The 24130-nt window shown below is 41.1% G+C and overlaps 1 protein-coding gene across 3 annotated transcripts in view; it reads right to left on the reverse strand.

Annotated features, from left to right (window-relative positions):
* Positions 1–24130, reverse strand: part of USP35 (ubiquitin specific peptidase 35) — a 55814-nt gene that overhangs the window by 22285 nt on the left and 9399 nt on the right. For all 3 annotated transcript variants that reach the window (XM_058687642.1, XM_058687643.1, XM_058687641.1), the window contains 4 exons: positions 23705–23834; positions 23196–23297; positions 21477–21635; positions 16482–16675 (listed from right to left, as the gene is read on the reverse strand). In XM_058687642.1, coding sequence (XP_058543625.1) covers positions 16482–16675; positions 21477–21635; positions 23196–23297; positions 23705–23834 — 585 coding nt within the window. The remainder of the gene's footprint in view (positions 1–16481; positions 16676–21476; positions 21636–23195; positions 23298–23704; positions 23835–24130) is intronic.

A 24130-nucleotide genomic window follows, 5' to 3' on the forward strand; every position in this document is an offset into this window, starting at 1 on the left:
TTCTTATACCACACACAAAAATAAACTCAAATGGATTAAAGACCTAGATGTGTGACACGAAACCATAAAACTCCTAGAAGACAACACAGGCCAAGTAATTTCTTTGACATCAGCCTTAGCAATGTATTTTTAGATAGGTCTCCTCAGACAAGGAGAACAAAGGCATAAACTACTGGGAACACACCAAAAAGAAAAGCTATTGCACAGCAAAGGAAACCATCTACCCAACAAAAAGGTAACCTACTAAATAGATATTTTCAAATGATACAGCCTGTTAAGAATATCCAAATATAAAAATAAGTTATTCAACTCAATGCCAAAACTTAATCCAATTTTTAAAAATGAGAAGATGACCTAAAGAGACATTTTTCCAAAGAAGATACAGATGGTCAACAGACACATGAAAAGATGTTCAACATCACTCATCATCAGGGAAATGCAAGTCAAAACCACAATGAAATATCACCTCACATCTGGCTGAATGGCTAGACTCAAAAAGACAAGAAATAAGCACTGGCAAAGATAAGGAGAAAACAGAACCCTCGTGCTCTGTTGGTAGGAATCCAAGATGGTGTAGCCACTGTGGAAAACAGTATGGAGATTCCTCAAAAAATTAAAAAAAGAACTACCATACAATCTAGTAATTCCACTATTGGGTACTTACCCAAAGAAAACAAAAACTAATTTGAAAAGACATACACAGCCCCATGTTTATTGCAGCATTATTTACAATAGCCAAGATATGGAAGTAACCCAAGTGTCCATCCATAAATAAATGAATAACAATGAGGTGGTATATATATGTCTGTGTGTGTGTATATATATATAGATATATATATATGTATATGTATATATATATGTATTATATATATATAATAGATATATACAGATATAGATATATAATGGAATATTACTCAGCCATAAAGAACAAGATCTTGCCATTTATAACATGGATGGACCTAGAGAGTATTATGCTAAATGAAATAAATCAAAGACAAATACCATATGATTTCGCTTATATGTGTAGTCTTTTTGAGCAAAAGCAGAAAAACAGACTCATAAATACAGAGAAGATGGCTGCCAGGGGGAGGGGTGCAGGGGGATGGGGAAAATGGGTAAAGGGGAATGATAGATATAAGCTTCCAGTTATGGAATAAGTTCCAAGGATAAAAGATATAGTACAGAGAATATAATCAATGCATTATGATAGCGTTCTATAGCAACAGATGGTAGCTACACCTGTGGTGAGCATACCATAATATACAGACTTGTCAAATCAGTATTCTGTACAACTGAAATTAATGTAACTTTGTATGTCAATTATATTTCAGTAGTAAGTAAGTAGAATGGTCAAACTCATGGAAGCAGAGAGCAGAACAGTAGTTGACAGGGGCAGGAAAGAGAAGGAAATGGTCAAAGGGCATAAAGTTTTGGCTATGCTAGACAAATGAATTCCAGAGATCTACATAAAACAGCAACAAGATACTACTACACATCTATTAGAATAGTTAAAATCCCAAACACAGAAAACACCAAACATTGGCAAGGATGTAGAGCAACAGGAAATCTCATTCATTGCTGGTGGGAATGCATAATGGTACAGCCACTCTGGAAGATGTCTCGGCAGTTTCTCTTCCTTTTTTCTTCTCTTTTAAGCAGTTTCTTACAAAACCAAACCATCTAATACAGCTATCATGCTTCTTGTTATTTACCCAAAGGAACGGACCCTTTTGTCCACACAAATTTATTTTTTTATTTTTTAATGTTTTATTTACTCAGAGAGAGAGAGAGAGAGAGAGCAAGAGCGAGAGCATGAGCAAGGGAGGGGCAGTGCAAGAGATGGACACAGAATCCAAAGCAGGCTCCAGGCTCTGAGCTGCACACAGCCCGACGCGGGGCTCAAACCCACAAACTATGAGATCGTGACCTGAGCCAAAGTCGGACGCTTAACCAACTGAGCCACCCAGGCACCCCCCCTTTTTTTTTTAATTTTAAGTAGCCAACATACAGTGCAATATTGGTTTCTACAGCAACTTTATTCTTAATTGCCAAACTTATAAGTAACCAATATGTCCTTCAATAGTCAAATGGATACTCTGTAGTTCATCCAGACAATGGAATACTATTCAGCACTAAAAAGAAACGAGCTATCACGCCATGAAAAGAAATGGAGAAACCTTAAATGCATATTGCTAACAGAAAGAAACCAATCTGAAAAGTACAAACTGATATGAAACTGTATGATTCCAATCTAGAAAAGGCAAAACTATGGAAACCATGAAAAGATCAGTGGCTGTCAGGAACTGAGGGGGATAAACAGGAAGATCACAGAGGATATTTAGGACAATGAAAGTATTCTGTATGATACCACAGTGATAGATACATGTCCTTTTACATTTGTCCAGACCAACACAATGTACAACACCAAGAGTGAACATAAACTGTGGACTTTGGGTGATTATGATGTGTCAATGTAGGCTCATCCTTGGTTTAAAAAATAAAGAAGTATACTGGGGAGCCTGGGGGGCTCACTTGGTTAAATGCCTGACTCATAATCTCAACTCAGGTCTTGATCTCAGAGTCATGAGTTCAAGCCACACGTTGGGTTCCATGCTGGGCATGAATAGCCTCTTTAAAAAAAATTTTTTTTTTAAAGAAGTGTATTGTTCTTGTGAGTGATATTCATATTGAGGGAGGCAATGCAAGTGTACAAAGTGTATGGTAAATCTCTATACCTTCCCCTCAATTTTGTTGTAAACCTAAAATTGTTCTTAAAAAGGGGGAGAAAGTCTTAAATTAAGAGAGAGGAGGGATTCTGGGAAGATGACAGAGTAGTAAACACCAGGAAACTATCTCCCCATCTAGACAAAAATTGCATTGGCAGAATCGGTCTAATGTTGACTATCTGAAAACTAGTCTAGAGTCCTCTGAAAGCTTGCACATTGTGGGGAAGGCTTCCACTGTAAACCACCATCAATTTCACCTCTGAGCACAGTAGCAAGTATCCATCTCCCAAACCCCAGCCAAATGACAGACAGCTGTGTGCGTTTCTAAAAACAGCTTACACACAGCCTACAGCAGGTAGGGAGGGTAAAAAGTACTCCTGTCTCCCACATATTGGGGATCTATGCCGAGTGCTGCTTCTGATCATGAAGGCGCAAAGAGGCAGGCAGCCATTGCCACTGCATACACACACCTTACTCCACTGTTGCCAGCCCCTCAACCTCAAGCTAAAATAACTGACAGGAGATTCAAAAGGCCAGGGCTCCTCTGCCCTCCCTTACTTTTTACCTTTCCCATTTCAGGAGCCAGACACTAAAGACTAGAACATTCAGAAACTGCATATATAGGTAAAATTAGAAAGTGGCTGCACATGCCCAAGGAAAGGCTCAGAAAAGACGATGAGGACATTACCCTCAGGCTCATCTTCAGCACAGAGATGGCCTCTAACAATTAAAAAACAAAAAACAAACCCACAGCAAACACCGGGAGAGGGAGGGAATGTGATTTCCAGAGTTACCACATCATGAAAATTGAACATCCAGAGTTCAACAAGGAATCAGAAGACATACAAAGAAATGGGAAAGTATGGCCCAGTCCAAGGAAAAAATCATCCAACAAAGTATGTCCCTGAAAAAGACTTAATGGCCAATGAATCAAAGACTTTGAAATAACAGCCTTACAGATGATTAAAAAAACTAAAGGAAGGTGTGAAGAAAGTCATGGAGACAATGTGTGAACAAAATGAAAATGTCAACGAAGAGACAGAAAACCCAAATAGAAACCAAAAAGAAATTCTGGAGCTGAAAAGAACAATAACTTAAATTAAAAGTTCAGTACAGGGATTCAAAGGCAGATTTGAGCAGGCCGACGAGCCAGTGACCTTGAAGACAGAACAATGGAAATAATCACAGCTGCGTAACTGAAAGAAAAAAGACTGACGAAAAGTGAACAGAACCTAAGAGAACTGTGAAACACCATCAAAAGGACCAACATATACATCATCAGAGTCCCAGAAAAAGAAAGGAGGGCAAAAAAGGGGCAGAGAGAATATCTGAAGAAATAATCACTGAAAACTACCCCCAAAATTTGATTAAATAGATAAATTAGTCAGGGCGCCTGGGTGGCTCAGTCGGTTAAGCGTCCAAGTTCGGCTCAGGTCATGATCTCACAGTTCGTGAGTTCGAGCCCCATGTCAGACTCTGTGCTGACAGCTCAGAGCCTGGAGCCTGCTTCGGATTCTGTATCTCCCTCTCTCTCTGCCCCTCCCCTGCTCGTACTCCATCTCTGACTCTCAAAAATCCCCATGGTAACAACAAAGAATACAACTATATAATAATCACATAAGGAAATTAAGAAAGAATTTAAACATTTCGCTATAGGGGCACCTGGGTGGCTCAGTCAGCTAAGTGTCCGACTTCAGCTCAGGTCATGATCTTGTAGTTTGTGAGTTCGAGCCCTGCATCAGGCTCCATGCTAAGAGCTCAGAGCCTGGAGCCTGCTTCAGATTCTGTGTCTCTGCCTCTCTCTGCCCCTCCCATGCTCATACTCTGTCTCTCAATAATAAATAAACATTAAAAATTTTTTTTTTACATTTTGCTATAAAAAAAAAAAAAAATCAACTGGAAGAGCGCCTGGGTGGTTAAGCATCTGACTTTGGCCCAGGTCATGATCTCACAGTTCATGGGTTCAAGCCCCACATTGGGCTCTCTGCTGACAGCTCAGAGCCAGGAGCCTGCTTCAGATCCTGTGCCTTCCTCTGTTTCTCAAAAATAAGCGTTAAAAAAAAAAAAAAAAAAAAAAAAAATCAACTGGACACAGAAGATGACAGGAATGCAAGATATTAGGGACAAAAGAGCTATAGGGTATGTTAAAAAAAAAAAATGGCACAATGACAGAAGTCCTTCCTGATCAAATTACTGTAAAAGTAAACAGATTAAACTCTCCAATAAAAAAGCAAAGATTGGCAGAATGGACAAAAATACACAATCCAACAATATACTGTCTATGAGAGACTCACTTGCAATCCAAAGACAGCTGGAAAGTGAAAGGATGGAAAAGGATATTCCATGCAAATGAAAACCAGAACAGAGCAGAAGTAGCTGGACTAATGTCAGACAAAACAGACTAAATCAAAAAAGCTAACAAGAGACAAAGAAGGACTTTATATATTCATAAAAAACTCAATACAGCAAAAAGATAGTAATTACAAACATTTATGCACCAAATGACAGACCATCAAAATAAATGAAGCAAACACTGAGAGAATTCAAGGGAGAAATCGACATTTCTACCCTAACAGCTGGAGGCCTCAGTACCCCACCCACAATCACAGACAGAACAACCAGAAAGAAGATAAGGCAACAGAGGACTTAACAGAATAACCACCCAGGTCTAACAGATGTATACAGAACACTCAACCCAACACCAGCAGATTACACATTCTCAAGTGCACTGAGGTCTTTTCCAGAAAGACTATAAAATTAGGCCACAAATGAGTTCTCAGTAAATTTTAAAAGATAAATATCAAAGTATCTTCTCTGACCACACGTGGATAAACCAAATTCAATAACATAAATAGAACTAGAAAATTCACAAGATTGTGGAAATTAAACAATACACTTTTTAACAACCAAAGATCAAAGAAGACCTCACAAGGAAAATTAGAAACTACTTAGATACAAATGCTAACAAAAACACAACATACCAAAATTTATGGGATACAGCAAAAGTAGTGATTAAGGGGGGAACATAGTTATAAATGCTATTAAAAAACAAGAGGGGCGCCTGGGTGGCTCAGTCTGTTGAGCATCCGACTTTGGCTCAGGTCATGATCTCACAGTCTGTGAGTTTGAGCCCTGTGTCAGGCTCTGTGCCAACAGCTCAGAGCCTGGAGCCTGCTTCGCATTCTGTGTCTCCCTCCCTCTCTGCCCCTCCCCCGTTCATGCTCTGTGTCACAAAAATAAACAAACATTAAAAAAAAAAAAACAAGAAAGATTTCAGGGGCACCTGGGTGGCTCAGCCAGTTAAGTGTCTGACTCTTGATCTAGGCTCAGGTCATGATCTCACGGTTCATGAGTTCAATCTCCACACGAGGCTCTGTGCTGACAGAATGGAGACTGCTTGGGATTCTCTCTCCCTCTCTCTGCCCCTCCCCTACGTGTGTTCTTGTTCACTCTCTCAAAATAAATAAATTTTAGGGGCTCCTGGGTGGCTCAGGCAGTTAAGTGTCCAACTCTTGATTTCGGCTTAGGTCATGATCTCCCAGGTGGTGGAATCAAGCCCCGCACTGGGCTCTGCGCTGACAACACAGAGTCTGCTTGGGATTCTCTCTCCCTCTCTGCCCTTCCCCACTTGTACCTTTCTCTCGCTCTCAAAGTAAATAAAAAGTAAGCATTAAAAATCACACAAATAAATGCATAAGCTTAAAAAAAAGATTTTTTACAAATTAAAAATTAAAAAGATTTTTTACATCAACAACCTGGATTCACAACTTAAAGAACTAGAAAAAGAACTAAACCCAAAGCCAGAAAGATTAGAGCAGAGATGAATAAAATAGAAAACAGAAAAATAGGGGAGAAAAAAAAAAAAATCAATAAAGCCAAAAGGTGGTTCTTCAAAAAGAGCCAAAAAATTGACAAACGTTTAGCTAAGTGGACTAAGGAAAAAAAGACTCAAATTACTAAAATCAGCAAGTAACATGGGGGCATTAGCACCAATTCAATAGAAATAAAAAGGATAATAAGAGAGTAATATGGATAGTAGTCTGAACAGACCAAAACTAGTAAGGAGATTGAACAGTAATCAAAAATCTCCCAAGGAAAAAGTCCTGGAGCTCATGGCTTTGGAGAAAATTCTACCAATCTTAAAGAAGCATACCAAACTTTCCCAAACTTTTCTGAAAAACTAAAAAGCAAAGAACACTTCCTATTTATTCTAGGAGGTCAGCATAACCCTGATACCAAAGCCAGCCAGAGACATTAAAAGAAAACTACAGACTAATACCCTTATGCAAACATCCTCAGCAAAATACTAGCAAACAGAATTCAGCAGCACATTAAAAGCATTCTGCACTATAACCACATAGCATTTATTCCTGGAAAGCAAGGATGGTTCAACATACAAAAAAAAATTAATCACTGTAATATACATACGTCACCAGAATAAAGGAGAGAACCACATGATCACCTCAACTGATACAGAGGAAGCATTTGACAAAATGCAACATACTTTTATGACAAAAAATACTTTACACAATAGAAGGAAATTACCCCCACGTAATAAAAGCCATATACTAAAAACCCAGAGCAAACATTAACACTCAATGGTGAAAGACTAAAAGCTTTTCCTCAAGATAAGGAACAATGCAACAATGTCTACTTTCACCTCTTCTATTCAACACAGGACTAGAAGGTCTAGCCAGAGCAACCACGCAAAAAAAAGTAAACGTAAGTAAAATTATCTGTCTGCAGATGATATAATCTTGTATGTAGAAAATCCTAACGACCACAGTAAAAGCTGTTAGAACTAATAATTCAGCAAAGTAGCAGGATACAAAGTTAACACACCAAAACCAGCTGCATTTTTATACCCCAACAACGAACAATTCAAAAAGGAAATTATAAAAACAATTCCAATTACAATAGTATCAAAAAGAGTAAAATGCTTAAGATTAACCAAAGAGGTAAAAGACTGCACAATGGAAACTTCACAACTTTGCTGAAAGAAGTGGAGACACAAATAAATGGAAACACATTCCATGTTCATGGGCTAAGAGTTAATATTATAAAAACGTGAATATTTCCCAAAGTGATCTACACATTCAATGCAATCCCTATGAAAATCCAATGATTTTGCAGCAACCGAAAAAAAAAAAAAAAACCACATTCCAAAATTCATATTGGAATCCCATGGGATCAGAAATCATGAAAAACAATCTTGAAAAAGATTAACAGACTGGAGAATTCACACTTCCTGATGTTAAAACCTACTACACAAAGCTACAGTGATCAAAACACTGTGATACTGGCATAAAGACAAACATAGAGACCAATGGAATGAAAAACAGGTCAAATGATCTTTAACAAAGGGTCAAGATCATTCAATGGAGGAAAGAATAGTCTTTTCAAGAAATGGTACTGGGAAAACTAAATGTCCATAAACAAAAGAATGAAGTTGGCCCCTTATCTAACACCATGTATAAAAATCAACTCAGAATGGATCAAGGACCTAAATTTACAACAAAACTCTTGGAAGAAAACATAGAACAAAAGCTTCACATTGGATTTGGCAATGATCTAAGATAGGACACCAAAGTCACAGGCAACAACAAAATTAAACAAATTGACTTCACGAAAATGTAAAATTTGTGCATAACGACACCATTCAGGGCTTCACGTCAAGATGAAAGGATCCTGAACTCAACTCCTCTCACAGACACACTAAATATACAGCTACATATGGAACAATTCCCTTTGCAATAAATCTAAAAACTAAGCAACTCCTACATATCACGTGAAACAGAAAAAAACAACATTGAAATGGGTAGGAGAGGTGGAGACAATTTCAACAGAAACCCCATCCCCAGCATGGTGACCCACAATCAGGAGGGAAATCACAACCACCAGCTTCTTCCTGAGGAGGGAAGCGTTTGAACCCTAGATCTGCCACTCTAACTTTTAAGACCTGCACCTGAAGGATGGTCCCCAAAGTATCTACCTTTGAAAATCAACAGGGCTAATGTCCACAAAACCAACAATGCTACAACAAACTGAGAAACCGTGCTTAAACGGCTTGCATGGACCAAGCATGGCTAACCCGCCAGGAGCCAGCAGAGGCAGCTGAGGGAATCAAGCTCAGTCTTTCTGGGAAAAAGGTCCATTTGTCTATCCTAGAAGTTCAGCCTGCAAGCAGGCTTCTAATTTAACACACATCTAGGGCCTAACAAAATATTTTCCAAAGACTGCAGAGGATAACAGATGTCATCTCTGCACTCTCTCTCTCTGCCTCACTCCAGGTTGCATTGCCAGAAAGGAGCTTATGCATATATCTGGTGCCCTGGTTTTTGCAGGTGCCACCCAGGGAGCACCCCTTGAATGTCTGACTCTCATGGCCAGAGAAGCTTACACGTGTAGATCACACAGGGCTGTAACAAACAGAAAACAGTTGAACTACCATATCAGGGAACAGCAGAGAGGCAGCAGACAGAAATGCACAATCTTTCCGTGAAAGAGGACTATTAGGTTATCTTCACAGATAGAAATGCCCATCTCCCAGTCCGCCCCTGAAAGAGGTTTATTTGCATACTTTAAAAGCTGCTACCTGAGGGTCTGGCTTCTAATAAGCCCTGCATCAAGAGGGCCTGAGATCCTCCCTTTTAGGACATTGACAGGTCTTGGCACAGTCTGAACTACTGAGAGCCACCAAGAACAAAGTAGGCTGTTTGGACAATCACAATGGTTTGAGAGACAGCCAAAAAAGCAAGGGCAAGGGTGAACAAAAAGGTTCATCTACACAAGGCCACTCCTTCAAGACTGGGAGGGATGGCTGTTTTATCTAATGCACAGAAACCAACACAGAGAGTCAAGGATGACGAAGAAACAGAGAACTGTATTCCAAATGAAAGAACAAGATAAAACCTCAGAAAAATGGAGACCAGTGGGATGCCTGGGTGGCTCAGTCGGTTAAGTGTCTGACCTCAGCTCAGGTCATGATCTCATGGCTCATGAGTTCAAGCCCCACATCAGGCTCTATGCTGACAGCTCGGAGCCTGGAGCCTGCTTCAGATTCTGTGTCTCCCTCCCCTGCTCACGCACGCTGTCTCTCTCTCTCTCTCAAAAATAAATAAACATTAAAAAAAAAAAAAAAAAAAAAAAAGGGCAGCTAGAATAAAACAACTTGTTACAGACAAGGGAACCCTCATAAGAATATCAGCATATTTTCAGCGAAAATTTTGCCGACTAGAAAGGAGTGCCACAGGTTAAAGAAACAAAAACCCTCCTACCAAGAATACTCTACCCAGCAGAGCTGTCCTTCAGAATTGAAGGAGAGTTTTCCATACAGGCAAAAGCTGAAGGAGTTCATCACCACTATAGCAGCTTAACAAGAAATGTTAAAGGGACTGCTTTAAGCTGAAAGGTACTAATTAGCAACAGGAAAGTATATGAAAGTATAAATCTCACTAAGATAAACAGATATTAAAATTCAGAATAATATAATTTTGCAAAGGTGGTAGGTTCATCACTTACAAAGCTAGTGTGAAGGTTAAAGACAAAAGTAGTAAAAGGAACTATAACTACAATAATTTGTTAAGAGATATGCAAGATAAAAGGAAGTAAATTGTGACATCAAAAACATAAAACATGGTGGGGGATTAACAACTAGAGCTTTAGAATGCATTCAAAATTAAGTCATCAACTCGAAATAGACTGTTATAAATATGTTATTTTATGTTAGCATGGCAACCACAAAACAAAAATGTACAGTAGATACACAAAAGAGAAAGAAATCTAAGCATGCCACTACAGAAAATCATCAAATCACAAAGGAAGAGGGCAAGAGAAGAAAGGTACAAAGGAATTACAAAGCAGCCAGAAAATAATTAGCAAAATAGCATTAAGTATGTGCCTACTGATAATTACTTTAAATGTAAATGGACTACACTCTTCCATCAAAGGATACAGGGTGGCTGAATAGATTAAAAAAAAAAAGCCATCTATATGCTGCCTACAAGAAACTCTCACTTCAAATGTACACAGATTGAAACTGAAGGGATACAAAGAGGTATTTCATGAAAATGGAAACCAGAAGAAAGCTGGGTAGCTATACTTAAAATAGACTTGTAGACACGATCGTAAAAAGAGACCAAAGGCCAATATATATTCAGAAAAGGTCAATCCAACAAGAAAACATCTGGGGGCGCCTGGGTGGCTCGGTCGGTTAAGTGTCCGACTTTGGCTCAGGTCATGATCTCGCGGTCTGTGAGTTTGAGCCCCGCGTCGGGCTCTGTGCTGACAGCTCAGAGCCTGGAGCCTGTTTCGGATTCTCTGTCTCCCTCTCTCTCTGCCCCTCCCCTGTTCACGCTCTGTCTCTCTCTGTCTCAAAAATAAATAAACGTTAAAAAAAATTAAAAAAAAAAAAATCTGTAAATATTTATGCACCAAACATAGGAGCACCTAAATATATAAGCAAATATTAACAGACCTAAAGGGAGAAATGGACACAATACAATAATAACAGGGGACTTTTATACCCCAATTCTGTTAATGCATAGATCACTGAGACAGAAAAATCAGTAAGAAAACGTTGGGCTCACATATTAGAACAGAGGAGTAGAACAGACATTTACAGAACACTCCAGCCAAAAGTAATAGAATACACATTCTACTTAAGCTCATGTGGTACATTCTCCAGGACAGATCATATGTTGGGTCACAAGTCTCAATAAACTTAAGAAGACTAAAATCGTATCAAGCATCTTTTCTGACTACAATGGTATGAAACTAGAAATGACTTACAAGAAAAAAACAGAAAATTCACAAATATGTGGACACTAAAAAACATGCTACTGACCAACCAGTGGGTCAAAGAAGAAATAAAAAGAGAAGTTACAAAATACCCTAAGACAAATGAAAATACAGCATACTAAATATGGGATGCAGGAAAAGCAATTCTAAGAGGAAGTTCATAGTGATAAATACTTACGTTACAAGAAAGATCTCAAATGAACGAACTTTACACCTCAAGGAACTAGAAAAAGAACTAAGACCCAAAATAAGATGAAGGAAATAAAGGCCAGAGCAAAAATAAATGAAACAGAGACTAAAAATACAATAGCAAAGATCAGTGAAACTAAGACCTGTTTTTTTTGAAAAGATAAACAAAATAGACAAACCTTTAGCTACACTCACCAAGGAAAAACGAGAGAGGACATAAAACTAAATAAATAAAAGAGACATTACAACTGATACCACAGAAATACGAAGGATCGTACTATGAACAATTATACTTGAACAAACTGGACAACCTGGAAGAAATGGAGAAATTCTTAGAAACATATAAACTGTAAAGACTGAATTACAAAGAAGTAGAAAATCTGAACAGACTGATTGCTAGTAAAGAGACGGATTCAGTAATTAAAAACCTTCCAACAAACAAAAGACCAGGACCAGATGGCTTCACTGAATTGTTCCAAACATTCAAAGAATTAACACCAAGCCTTCTCAAACACTCCCCCCGCAAAAAAACAAAACAAAACAACCAGAAGAGGGAATACTTCCAAACTCATTTTATAAGGCCAGCATTACCCTAACACCAAAATCAGACAACACAGGAGAATTATAGGCCAATATCCCTGATGAACATAGATGTAAAAACCCTCAGCAAAATATTAGCAAACCAAATTCAACAATACACATAATGGTTCATACAACATGATCAAGTTGGATATATAGGAGGAATGCAAAGATGGTTCAACAGCCACAAAGTAATCAATACGGCACACCATATAACAAAACGGATAAAAATCATGATCGTCTCATAGACACATAAAGCATTTGATAAAATTCAATTTACCCACTTATGAATAATAAAAACTCTCGGAGCACCTGGGTGGCTCAGTCAGTTAAGCGTCCAACTTCGACTCAGGTCATGATCTCACTGTTCGTGAGTTCCAGCCCCACATCAGGCTCTGTGTTGACAGCTCAGAGCCTGGAGCCTGCTTGGATTCTGTGTCTCCCTCTCTCTGCCCCTTCCCTGCTCACACTCTTGTCTCTCTCTCAAAAATGAATAAACATTAAAAAAATAATAATAAAATAAAAAACTCTCAAAAATAGTTGGTATAAAGGAAACCTAACTCAACATAATAAAAAACATCTATGACAAGGTCATAGCCAACAACATACTCAATGATGAAAACCTGAAAGCTTTTCCTCTAAGATCACGAACAAGATAAGGATGTCCACTCTCATCACTTTTATTCAACATGGTACTGGAAGTCCTAGCTAATAATTAGGCAAGGAAAAGAAAAGGCATCATAATTGGACATGAAGAAATAAAACTGTCTCTATTTGTAGACAATATGATATTACATATTAAAAAACCCCTAGACTCCTCACCAAAAAGACCCTTAGAATAAATGAATTCAGTAAAGTTGCAGGATAAAAAAATCAATATGCAAAAGTCTGCTGCATTTCAATACAGTAATAACAAACTGTAAGAATAATAAATTTAAAAACAACCCACATTTACAATTCTATCAAATTTAACCAAGGAGGTAAAAGACCTGTACAGTAGTCCCCACTTACCAGTAGGAGATACATTCCAAGACTCCCAGTGGATGCCTGAAACTACAGATAGTACCAAATCCTGTATATACTGTTTTCTCCTATATATATACCTATGATAAAGCTTATTTTATAAATTAGGTACTGTAAGACATTAGCAACAATAAAATTATAACCACATACTGTAATAAAAGTTATGTGAATGATCTCTCTAAATATTGTACTGTATTCACCCTTATTTCTATAATGATGTAAGATGATAAAATGCCTATGTGATGAGATGAAGCAAACGGAATGAGACAGGCATTGGGACGTAGTGTTAGGCTACTAACCTGACCTTCTGACAACACATCAGAATAAGGATCACTGATGAAAGAAATTGAATGTTAGGCTACTACCCTGAACTTCTAACAACATATCAGAATGAGGATCACTGATGAAAGAAATTGGAGATGACACAAATAAATGGAAAGATATTCTGTGTTCATGGATTAGAAAAAATAATACTGTTAAAATGTCCATAATAGCCAAAGCAACTTAAAATTCAATGAAATCCTTATCAAAATTCTACTGGCATTTTTCACCAAACAGAACTACCCTAAAATCGATATAGACCCACAAAAGACTTCAAATAGTCCAATCAATTTTAAAAAAGAAAAAGCTGAAGACATCAAGATTCCGGATTTCAAACTACATTACAAAACTATGGTAATCAAAACAATATGGGACTGGCATAAAAAGATAAATAGATCAATGGAACAGAAGACAGTGCCCCAAAATAAACCCATGCTTATTTGCCCAATCAATATACAAAAAAGGAGCTAAGAAGATACAATGGGGAAAGGACAGTCTCTTCAATAAATAATGTTGGGATAACTGGACAGCCATATGCAAAAGGATGAAACTGGACCCTTATCTTACAACATACACAAAAATCAACTCAAAATGGATTAAGATTTGCACATGAGACTTGAAACCATCTTACTTCTATAAGAAAACATAGTCTGGGGTGCCTGAGTTACACATCTGACTCTTAATTTCAGCTCAGGTCATGATCTCACAGTTTCATGAGTTGGAGCCCCATGTCCAGGCTCCTCACTGACAGTGCAGAGCTTGCTTGGGATTCTCTCTGCCCCTCCCTTGCTTGAGTGTTCTCTCTTTCAAAATAAACAAACTTAAAAGTAAAATATATCACACATATATATATATATATATATATATACACACACACATACATACATATATATATATATATATATATATATATATATATATATATAAAATCTGTAAGCTCCTTAACATCATCTTGGTGATGATTTTTTTTGGATCTGACACTAAAAATAAAGATGACAAAAGCAAAATAAACAAGCAGGGCTACACCGAACTAAAAAGCTTCTGCACATCAAAGGAAACCATCAACAAAATAAGAAGGCATCCTACAGCATAAGAGAAAATATTTGCAAATCACATATCTGATATCCTAATATCCTAAATACATATCCTAATATCCTAAATATCCTAAAATACATATATTCCTTATACATGTAATGAATATTACTCAGCCATGAGAATGAAGGAAATTCTATAATTTATGACAATTGGATGAACCTAGAGGGCATTATGGAAAGTGAAGTCAGACAGAAAAACACAAATACTGTGCGATGTCACTTATATATGGAATCAAACAAAATAATAGATATAGAGAACAGATTGGTGGTTGCCAGAGGTGGGGAGTGGGTGAAATAGGTGAAGGTCGTCAAAAGGTACATACTTCCAGTTATAATAACAAGTCCTGGGATTTAATGTATAGCACAGTGACTATAGTTAATAATACTGTATTTTATACTTGGAAGTTGCTAATAGAGTACATCTTAAAAGTCCTCATCACACAAAAGAAAAATTTTAATTGTGTGTGGTGATGGATGTTAACCAGACTTATCGTGGTGATCATTTCATAAGACATACTATATCAGATATATTGTACACTTGAAGTTAATAGAATGTCAAATATATCTCAATAATAAATACAACTTCAACAAAAATTTTTAAAATATCCAGATCAAAAAGGCAACCCAGATTACAGGAGAAATATTTGCAATTAATGTATCTGAGAAGAGAATGAGCACATGGCCAATGAGCACATGAAAATATGCTCAACATCACTGATCATTAGGAAAATGCAAATCAAAACTACAGCGGAATACCACCTCACACCCACTGGGATGGCTACTGTCAAAAAACAGAAATGTCAGGGAGAATATGGACAAACTGAAACCCTCATGCACCACTGGGAATGCAAACCGGTGCAGCCACTGTGGAAGACAGTACAGAGGTTCCTCAAAAAATTAAAAATAGAACTACCCTAGGACCCAACTATTTCACTTCTAGACATATATGCAGAAGAATTGAGAGTAGTATCTCAAAAGTTATTTGTACACCCATGTTCACAGCAGCATTATTCACGATAGCCAAAATGTAAAAACACTTGGGTTGCCAGTATAATAAGGTTGTCAGAGGCTGGGGGAAGGGAGAATGGGAACATGAGAAGTTATTGTTTAATTAAAGTATAGAGTTTCAGATTTACAAGATGAAAGTTACATGGATGGATGATGGAAAGTTGTACAACAATGTGAATGTATTTACCACTAAACTGCACAGTTACAATGGTTAATACAGTAAATGTTATGTGCATTTTAAACACACACACACACACACACACACACACACACACACACACACACAAATTGGGGGGAAAAGATGTCCACTTCTGTGGCTGAAACTTTGAGTGATTTTTAAGCAAACCTTATGTTGGATAGGTAGCCACTGAGAAAAAAGATTTTGTTTTAGTAGAGGGAGCAGGGGATGTCTAAGACCAGGATGAATGGAAGTTCTATTCGGAAAGACACAATCCACCCAGGGGAAAAAATCAGTGATGTTGACCAACCCTGTGCAAAACCTGTTCCAGCCCCTGAAGTCCCATCTCAAGCTCCCATCCAGTGTTGACCTTCTGCCTTGGCAATGGCCTAGAGCCCTCTGGGACCTCTCACTTGCCCCATCAAGACCTACAGACTGCAGGGAATTATGCCAGCAATGCAAAGCAAGACCCATCCTCTCCAAACCCCCATCCCCACCCCCATTCACCAGGGAGCCCAAAGGAGAGAGGCAGGGGCAGAGAGGAAATATGAAAGCAGCACCTACTCAGAAGCCATGAATAAGGCTTGAAGAATGCTGTTCACGTAGCATGTGTTTCCCAAATTGATTAAACCAATCTTGCCCGTGTCTGACTTGGCCATGAGCCGGGGGTAGAAACCAGCCAGCTCACTCTTCTGCGAGGTCCAGGCATCTTGCCCCAGCAGCTGCTTGATGCGGTCCTCATTGGGAACATGGAGGTCCTGAGGAGGGAACAAGTTAGCAGGATGGTGGGGACCACGGTCAGCTCTAAAAATATCACTTCCTCTGGGAAGTCTTCTTGGACTATGGCCTACCCACCCCTACCCAAGCACACTGCCCCACAAATGTTCTCGATATATGTGTTAACAGCTTTCTGCTTCCAGACTTACTCTAGATTCTCATTCTGACACGTGGGACTTCTATATGACCTTTTCATGTCACAACTGTCTTATTAGGAAGGTATAAAATTCCCATCTTATAGATGAAAAAACTAAGATTCAGAGAAAAGAATTTTCCAGGGACATACAAGCAGTAAGCAAATAATCCACATGTTCTTAGAGGAGCCCAGGGTACAGCAGACTCTAAGCAATGACCACACAGGCTCACCAGTCAACAGATTCAACAGAGTCAAGATCTCAGTCCTACTCCTGACTCTTGTCTTAACTAGCTGCCTGGCCATGGTCAGTGAGCCTCTCAGACTCAATGTCCTCATATGCATCAAGTGAGGCATATCAATTTGGCATGCCATACTCTCACTGTGCCTGTGAGTATGCACACAATGATGGTCCCACTTCTTCTACTTTTAGGTTTGCCATCAGGTTTAATTAGTCACCGCCTCCAAGCAAGATCCCACAGACAGGATGGTGGAGGGTCTTGGGGGCCTAAGGTATGGATCCCTGGTCACAGACAGGATGGTGGAGGGTCCTGGGGGCCTGAGGTATGGATCCCTGGTCACAGGACGGTAGAGGGTCATGGGGGCCTGAGGTATGGGTTCCTGGTCAAGGGCTCAGGGATTAGCATGCTTTCTTACTCATTCTCCTCACATTAAAACGTGCACCTAAAAGAACATTACCCAACACGGGTTCTAATGACAATCTATTTTAAAGGAAAACACCTAGGCATAATAGAGAGTTACTTAACAGATTTACATGACGTTCCTCAAAGCCCTATTATTTCCAGATCCTAAGCACAGTCCCCAGATTTGTCCGAGCCTCCAGAGTTTCAAACCAGCTGAGCATTGAAAGCCCTAGTCTCCCCAGTGCACATCGTCTGACCACTGCAAAAGGTCCGGTTCAAGCAGTGGTTTAACGCTTCTATTTGCTCATTTCCCAAGAACATTTACCAGATCAGTCAACTCCCACAAATGATAAAAGAAAGAAAAAAAAAAAAAAAGTAAGAACTTCCAAGCCAAGATAAAAAGATGCAAGCTCGTTATCTTCTTAGTCCCTTCTTTTTTCTTCCTATTATTCCCTATCCAATTCCTACTCCACACAAAACATGAATAGGGACAAAAAGGCAATAAGAAAAAAAAGAGAACTTCACGCATGTAGACAAGTACACACACACACAAAGATGCAAAACTATCCACACTACAGAAAAAAAAAAAAAAACATCAAATGTCATTTTTCCCAAAGAAGGTAACTTGGTACTCTTAGGAACATAAAACCATGAAGTTTCAAGCTCCTAATGTTACTGGAAATTTATATACAATGGCTCCCTTAGCAAGTACCACAGCTCCCAGAAAAACTGCCTAAGAGAACCTTCCAGAACTTATTTATAGAGGAGCCTTTATACAAAGAAGAATGTGCTCATGGAAGAGATGTAAAAGAACTTTATAAACAATAAAATCCAAGGTGCCTGAGTGGCTCAGTTGGTTAAGCGTCCGACTTTGGCTCAGGTCATGATCTCACAGCTCATGAGCTCAAGCCCCACACTGGGCTCTGCACTGACAGCTAAGAGCTTGAAGCCTGCTTTGGATTCTGTGTGTGTCTCTCTCTGTCTGCCCCTCCCCTGCTCATGCTCTCTCTCTCAAAACTAAAAACTAAAAAAAAAAAAAAAAAAAATTGTATAAAAAAACCCATAAAATCCTATGGAGAAGGGTGCCCGGGTGGCTTAGTCAGTTAAGCATCTGATTCTGGGTTTCAGCTCAGGCCATGATCTCACAGCTCATGAGTTCAAGCCTCAAGACAGGCTCTGCCCAGAGACTGCCTAGGATTCATTCTCTCTCTCTCTCTCTCTCTCTCTCTCTCTCTCTCTCCATAAGTAAATAAATCTTAGAAAAAAATTTTTTTAAAATTCTATGGATACATTGCTCTCTTGCCTCTCAAACTAGTTTATATCAAAAGGTGTTCAAAGCCACAGGGCAAATACAGCACACCTCCCTTGGAGCTATATTCTCTAATATTCAAGGAATAAAAATGTTTACATTAAAACAAATGTTCATCATTATGAAATCCATATTTGAATCTCTGAGATAAAATGAGATTTTAGAGAAACACTGAGCTTATGTCAGGCTGCTTGGGTAACTCCCCTTTCTGGGCTCAAGTATTCGGAGGAAATGTTTGGGAAGCCCCTATCTGCTAGATTGAACAGAATTAGTCTGGTTTCAGGACCTCCAGTCTGATCTTTCTGATGTCCCTTCCACTCTGTTGACAAACTGCGCATTCCCCTCCCACAACTTTCCCTCTGATGCCTCTGGAAAGGAGGGCTTCATCCTGCCAGTCCCCATCCCTCAAAGCTTAACTCCTATATCCCCTCTCTACAAGACTTTCCCAGATCTTCTCAAGTGGGGTACACATGTTCTCTATACTTATAAAGCCTAGCTGCCTGCACCTAGTGGTAAAGGTATTTACAGACTCACTGTCCCCTGGATCAGACCACAGCCCCTAGTGTGAAAAGCCTGGGTCTCACTCAGTGTGGGTTTCCCTCAGGGCCCAGTGCAGGGCCATGCTCCCTCCTCTTCGTTCACACCTCCAGGAGAGCATTCTCCATATGCTAATTCACTCACATATTTGCAGGACACAGAGGTCAAAACATGGTCCCTGCCCTCCAGAAGCTCACAGGCTAATAGGAAACAGTAATAGTCACTTCCCCCAAGTCAAAGCCCTGTCTCCTCTGCTCATCCACCTCCAGTGACAGGCAGCTTGTGATCTAGCAAGGTACCCACTTGTATTGTAGGCAGGCTCTCTCAAATTCTCAGGCTGGAAAAACTGCCAAGACCCAAGTAAATGCCAGAGGTTTAGTTGATTGCATCTACTCTCTCTCACTCATGGTGGATTGTTCCCTTGTGTGTTTTGTCATTTTTGGATTATAAACTCATCTTTAGCAGTAGTTTATCTTTGTGACTTGAAAGCATTTTTATTTCTGTTTCTATGAGCCAACTCTTGGGTATTACAAGTTCATAACCATTTTTAATGTTAGTGCCTAAGCTTACTTAGTGCCTTTGTGGAGTCCCACAACCACAAAAACAGTGAGAACTCAAACCCTAAACCCATAAGAGAGCAGGCCAATGATAACAAAATTCATTTTTCTCAATCCTGAGCGCAGACAAAGCCAGAAAAGTTTCCTCAACATCTACTTGACATGCATGTATTTTTTCTAGGTCGCTCATTTGCCAACAATAAAGCCTTTCTTGGGTCCTAGAATATATGGGCTTCTTAGTGCTAATGCCCTAGTGGGAGCAGGCCCTAAGCCTCACCCCCTGTCCCTACAAGCTCAAGCTGCTTAGTGACTAAGGTTTCACCCTCCCTCATTCCCTCCCCACCCCAGGGCAAAAAGAGCATCATCTCTCACTTACCTTTCTGGATTCCAGTTCTCGCTTCCTTTTTGGCCCCTGGGGATTCCCCATTACTTTCTTGCAAGCTCAGCTATGTACTTAAAAAGACGTTTGTTATATTTTAACAAGCATTTCTAGGTGTTCTATAGTGGGACGCTTTTCAGGTTATCTATCTGCTGTGACTACGGAAACGAAAGTCAGATCAGAGGGTCTATAATAAGGGCCACCACCTACCTAGACATCTTTCACCCACACTTGGACCTGTCCTCTGTATCAGGCAATGGGAAAGGGCTCAGCAACCAAGCACCCTGCTTAGGTCTCTCACTACCTGCATGACTTTGCACAAGTCACCAAGCCTCTCCAAGTCTCATTTCCCTCATCTATGACATTCAGGTAACAATAGTACCTGCTTGTTTCTTGTGGGCATTAACAAACAAAATATATGGAAAACACTGTCAAATGTTGCACTACACCTACAAATGTTATTGTCCTAGCAACCTAGCAAGCCCAGGTCAGAATCCCCTTCTTCCCGGTAGCTTCCCCCTCCAACTGGGGATGATCCTTCCTGTCTCTGGTTCCTCACAGGTGTTTCCTAAGACACTTAGATCAGAGTGACTTCTGGGCAGGCCTGTCACCCCGCTAGGCTGCAAGCTCCTCAGTGGAGGAGACTTGTTCTGCCTCGAGCCCGTGTCCCCAGTTCCCAAGCTGGGTCTTGCACAAAGCAGAGCATCAGTAAAGCCATGTGAACACAGGTAAACAATCCCTGCTCTGGAGTGCTACAGCTGGGGGAGACAGACACACAGATAGACAGTGACAGCACGTGACAAAGGGATGTGGGAGCTGTAGAAGCTCAAAGAAGTCCTGACCCAGCCTGCAGTGGAGAGGGGGTTATCGAGAGTTGTCAGGAAAAGCTTTCTGAGGGAAGTAACACTTGAGCAGAGCCTTAGTGGAGAAGATTCAATGGAAACAGGAGCTATCCAAGCAGATCAAGAGAACAGTTTATAGTTAGAAGAATGACATATGCAAAGGCTTGGAAAATCAAGAGAGGTGACCCATCTGGGGAAATGGCAGGTGGTTCAGTGTGCCTGAAGCACAGGTGGGCCAGGGGAGGTGATGGGAGACAGGCAGAGACCAAATGATGGGGGGCTGTCACTAACCTGTATTAGGGTATTATGGCATTGAGCAAGGCCCCAAACCAGCACCTTTTTTGGAGTAGGGCAAGGGAGCAGTGGGAGACTGTCACTCACCTTAATGGCCTCCATGACAGGCTCATACAGATCTGGGAAGCCTGGAAACCGGAAGACCATGCAATGGACCAGCTCCGCCAGCTGCTCCAGGCAGCTGGTCCCCGAGTTGGAGTCCTCCTTGACCAGAGAGGCCACCATGGGGGGGATGTGAGGGAGGAGCTGTGAGAGGAGAGGAGGATTAGGCTCAGTACATTTACCACTCACCTGAGCCATGGGTTGGTGGTCAGTGCTGAAAATACCCAGAGCTCCTTGAGGCAGGGAGGTCTTCCACCTGCCACTATCCCCCTTATCTACATGGGACTCCATGCTATGCAGGCAAGTGACTCTTTTCACAATACACATGACCTTGGATATCCTGCCTCAGTCTCTTCATTTGTCAAATGGGATAAATAATTCCTTCCCCACACTTGAGAGGAGGCCTGAACCCAAGCCCAGCTGATAAGCTTCAGCCAACTGGCCTTCTAGGAGAGCCTAGCCTGAGTGACCAGGACTACTCTTCTCTCCACCATCATTCTTTCACCAAACACTTACAGGTCAAGCACTTCACCCTCACAATGACTTTATTTGGCAATTATTACTCCCATCTTATAGATGAAGAAATTGAGGTTGGAGAGATTACATAATTTACCAAGAACTTCCCCTATGTGTTATGGGAGAAGTAACACATGATGTGTCTGTCTGAATCCAAAGCCTGTTTCTTTCCTCTGCTACAGAGTGCTAACTTTCAAACCATGGGGGTGCTCTACCATAATGTCCCAGGGATGGACAGAGTCAGCCCACAGGAACTGGGAGCAGGGAGCTCAGGAGAAGGATGCAAATAAACAAGTATCTGTCCAGTCCCTGGAAAGGAACTTGTGGCAGGCTTTTGACAAATATCGTCTCATCTAACACTCTCCCACCATCCTAGGGGCTTACCCTGTTCCAAGCCCTCAGAGGTAAACACCTGGCCCAAAGTCACCACATCTGGCAAATGGCAGAGATGGGACTCAATCCCAACTACTCCAATCCCTGGTTCTGTGCTTTTCCACTGCAGCAAATCATAAAGCATGACATTTATGCCCTGACCAGGAGCCATGAGTATCTAGGGACCCATCTGCAGATCTAGGGAAGAAAGGCAGGAAGGTACCCACCCCCCCCCCACCCTGCCAAGGACTACAACCTGTCCTTCCCAAGGGACAGCCCCAAAGATAGCAGAAAGGGCCCTGAGCTGGAGGCCATGCCGCCCGGGTGCTGGTCAGCAGCAAGGTATAAGAAAGACAATGGGTCAGAAGTCAGACCAACTTTGCTAGAAATCTTCCCTGTACTGCTCACCAGCTGTGTGTCTGGGACAAGTGATTTAGCCTCCCTAAATTGCAGTTTCCTCAGCTGAAAAACGGAAAAAAGGACAGACTCTCCTTTAGGGCTGACAGTTAATATGTGTCCTGCATTTAGCACTGTGCCTAGCACACAGCAGGCACCCAAAGAACAGTAGCTGACTTCATTCTAGGGCTGTCACTCTACTACGGGCCTGTTGGGAGGCCATGCAAATTCTCTGGCCTTAGTCTCCTAAAAAACTCCCGCAAAATGGAGTCTCAAGTCTCCTCCAGTCCTAATATCCTGGATTTTAAGGTCTTGGGCTTCAAACCCCCAACCCCAACACAGACAGCATGTCTGCTCTCCACCCAAACCAGTGGGGGATGAAGGGCCGCCCATCCTCAGGCCAGCACGCAGGGCCCTTACCAGGTGGAAGGCTTCATGGGAGTGCTGGAAGGTCAGGAGCATGTACTTGAGGACAGACAAGGCAGCTCCCCGGACAATGGGGTACAGAAGCTTGGAGAAAACCTGGAAGAGAGTCCCTGGTGAGGAGTCCCCCACACCTGGGCCACAGAGGCCAAGTGTAGCCACAGGCCTGAGAGGTGATCAGAGACACCAGAGGTAAAGCAGCAGACCCATGCAAGACCAAGAACACAGACATGCCACAGATCTAGTCAATGGACAGATGGGTAGTAACACAGATATCTGATGGGAGGGATGGATGGATAGACAGACCCAAAGTGACAGACACATATTCTTGAATGAGCAGAAAAATCAATGTGGGAAACCTGAGGCCCACAGAGGGGCAGTGAATTATCCCGGGTCACAGCAAGCTTGGGTGAGAGCCCCAGTGCTCTGCCTCCCAGACCCACACTGCCCCTGGCAAGAGAGAGTGGGAAAAGCTGTAAGCCAGGGCTAGGACAGGGGCCACCAACCTTCTCAATTTTGGCAAGCGAAACCTCAATCAAGATGCTGAACTTCTTAACAGCGGCCAAGCCCTTCAACAGTGCAATGATCCACTTGTCAATGTTCTTCCCCAGGGGCCACGACACCCAGTCGATCATCCTGGTGAGGGGAGTGACAATGACACAAGGACCAGGGAGGCCCAAAAGCCTGGGTGGGGGCAGCCCAGGCACTAGCCATGATGTCCTGAGACCCCAAACTTATCCACACCTACACAGAGCAGCCCTGGAGTCCATGGGATGGACAAGACACCTCTGAGAACTGCAAATGAGCCCAGCACAGGCATCTGGCAGAGACTGGGGCTCCCAGTGCAGCAGGAGGTGGGACAGGCCCTCTCAACAGCCCAAACCTCACTCCCCCGCCACACACGAGGCTGCAGTGGCAGACTAGGGCTTTCA

Source organism: Neofelis nebulosa, chromosome 10, assembly GCF_028018385.1.
Source record: "Neofelis nebulosa isolate mNeoNeb1 chromosome 10, mNeoNeb1.pri, whole genome shotgun sequence".
In the NCBI taxonomy this organism is placed as follows: domain Eukaryota; kingdom Metazoa; phylum Chordata; class Mammalia; order Carnivora; family Felidae; genus Neofelis; species Neofelis nebulosa.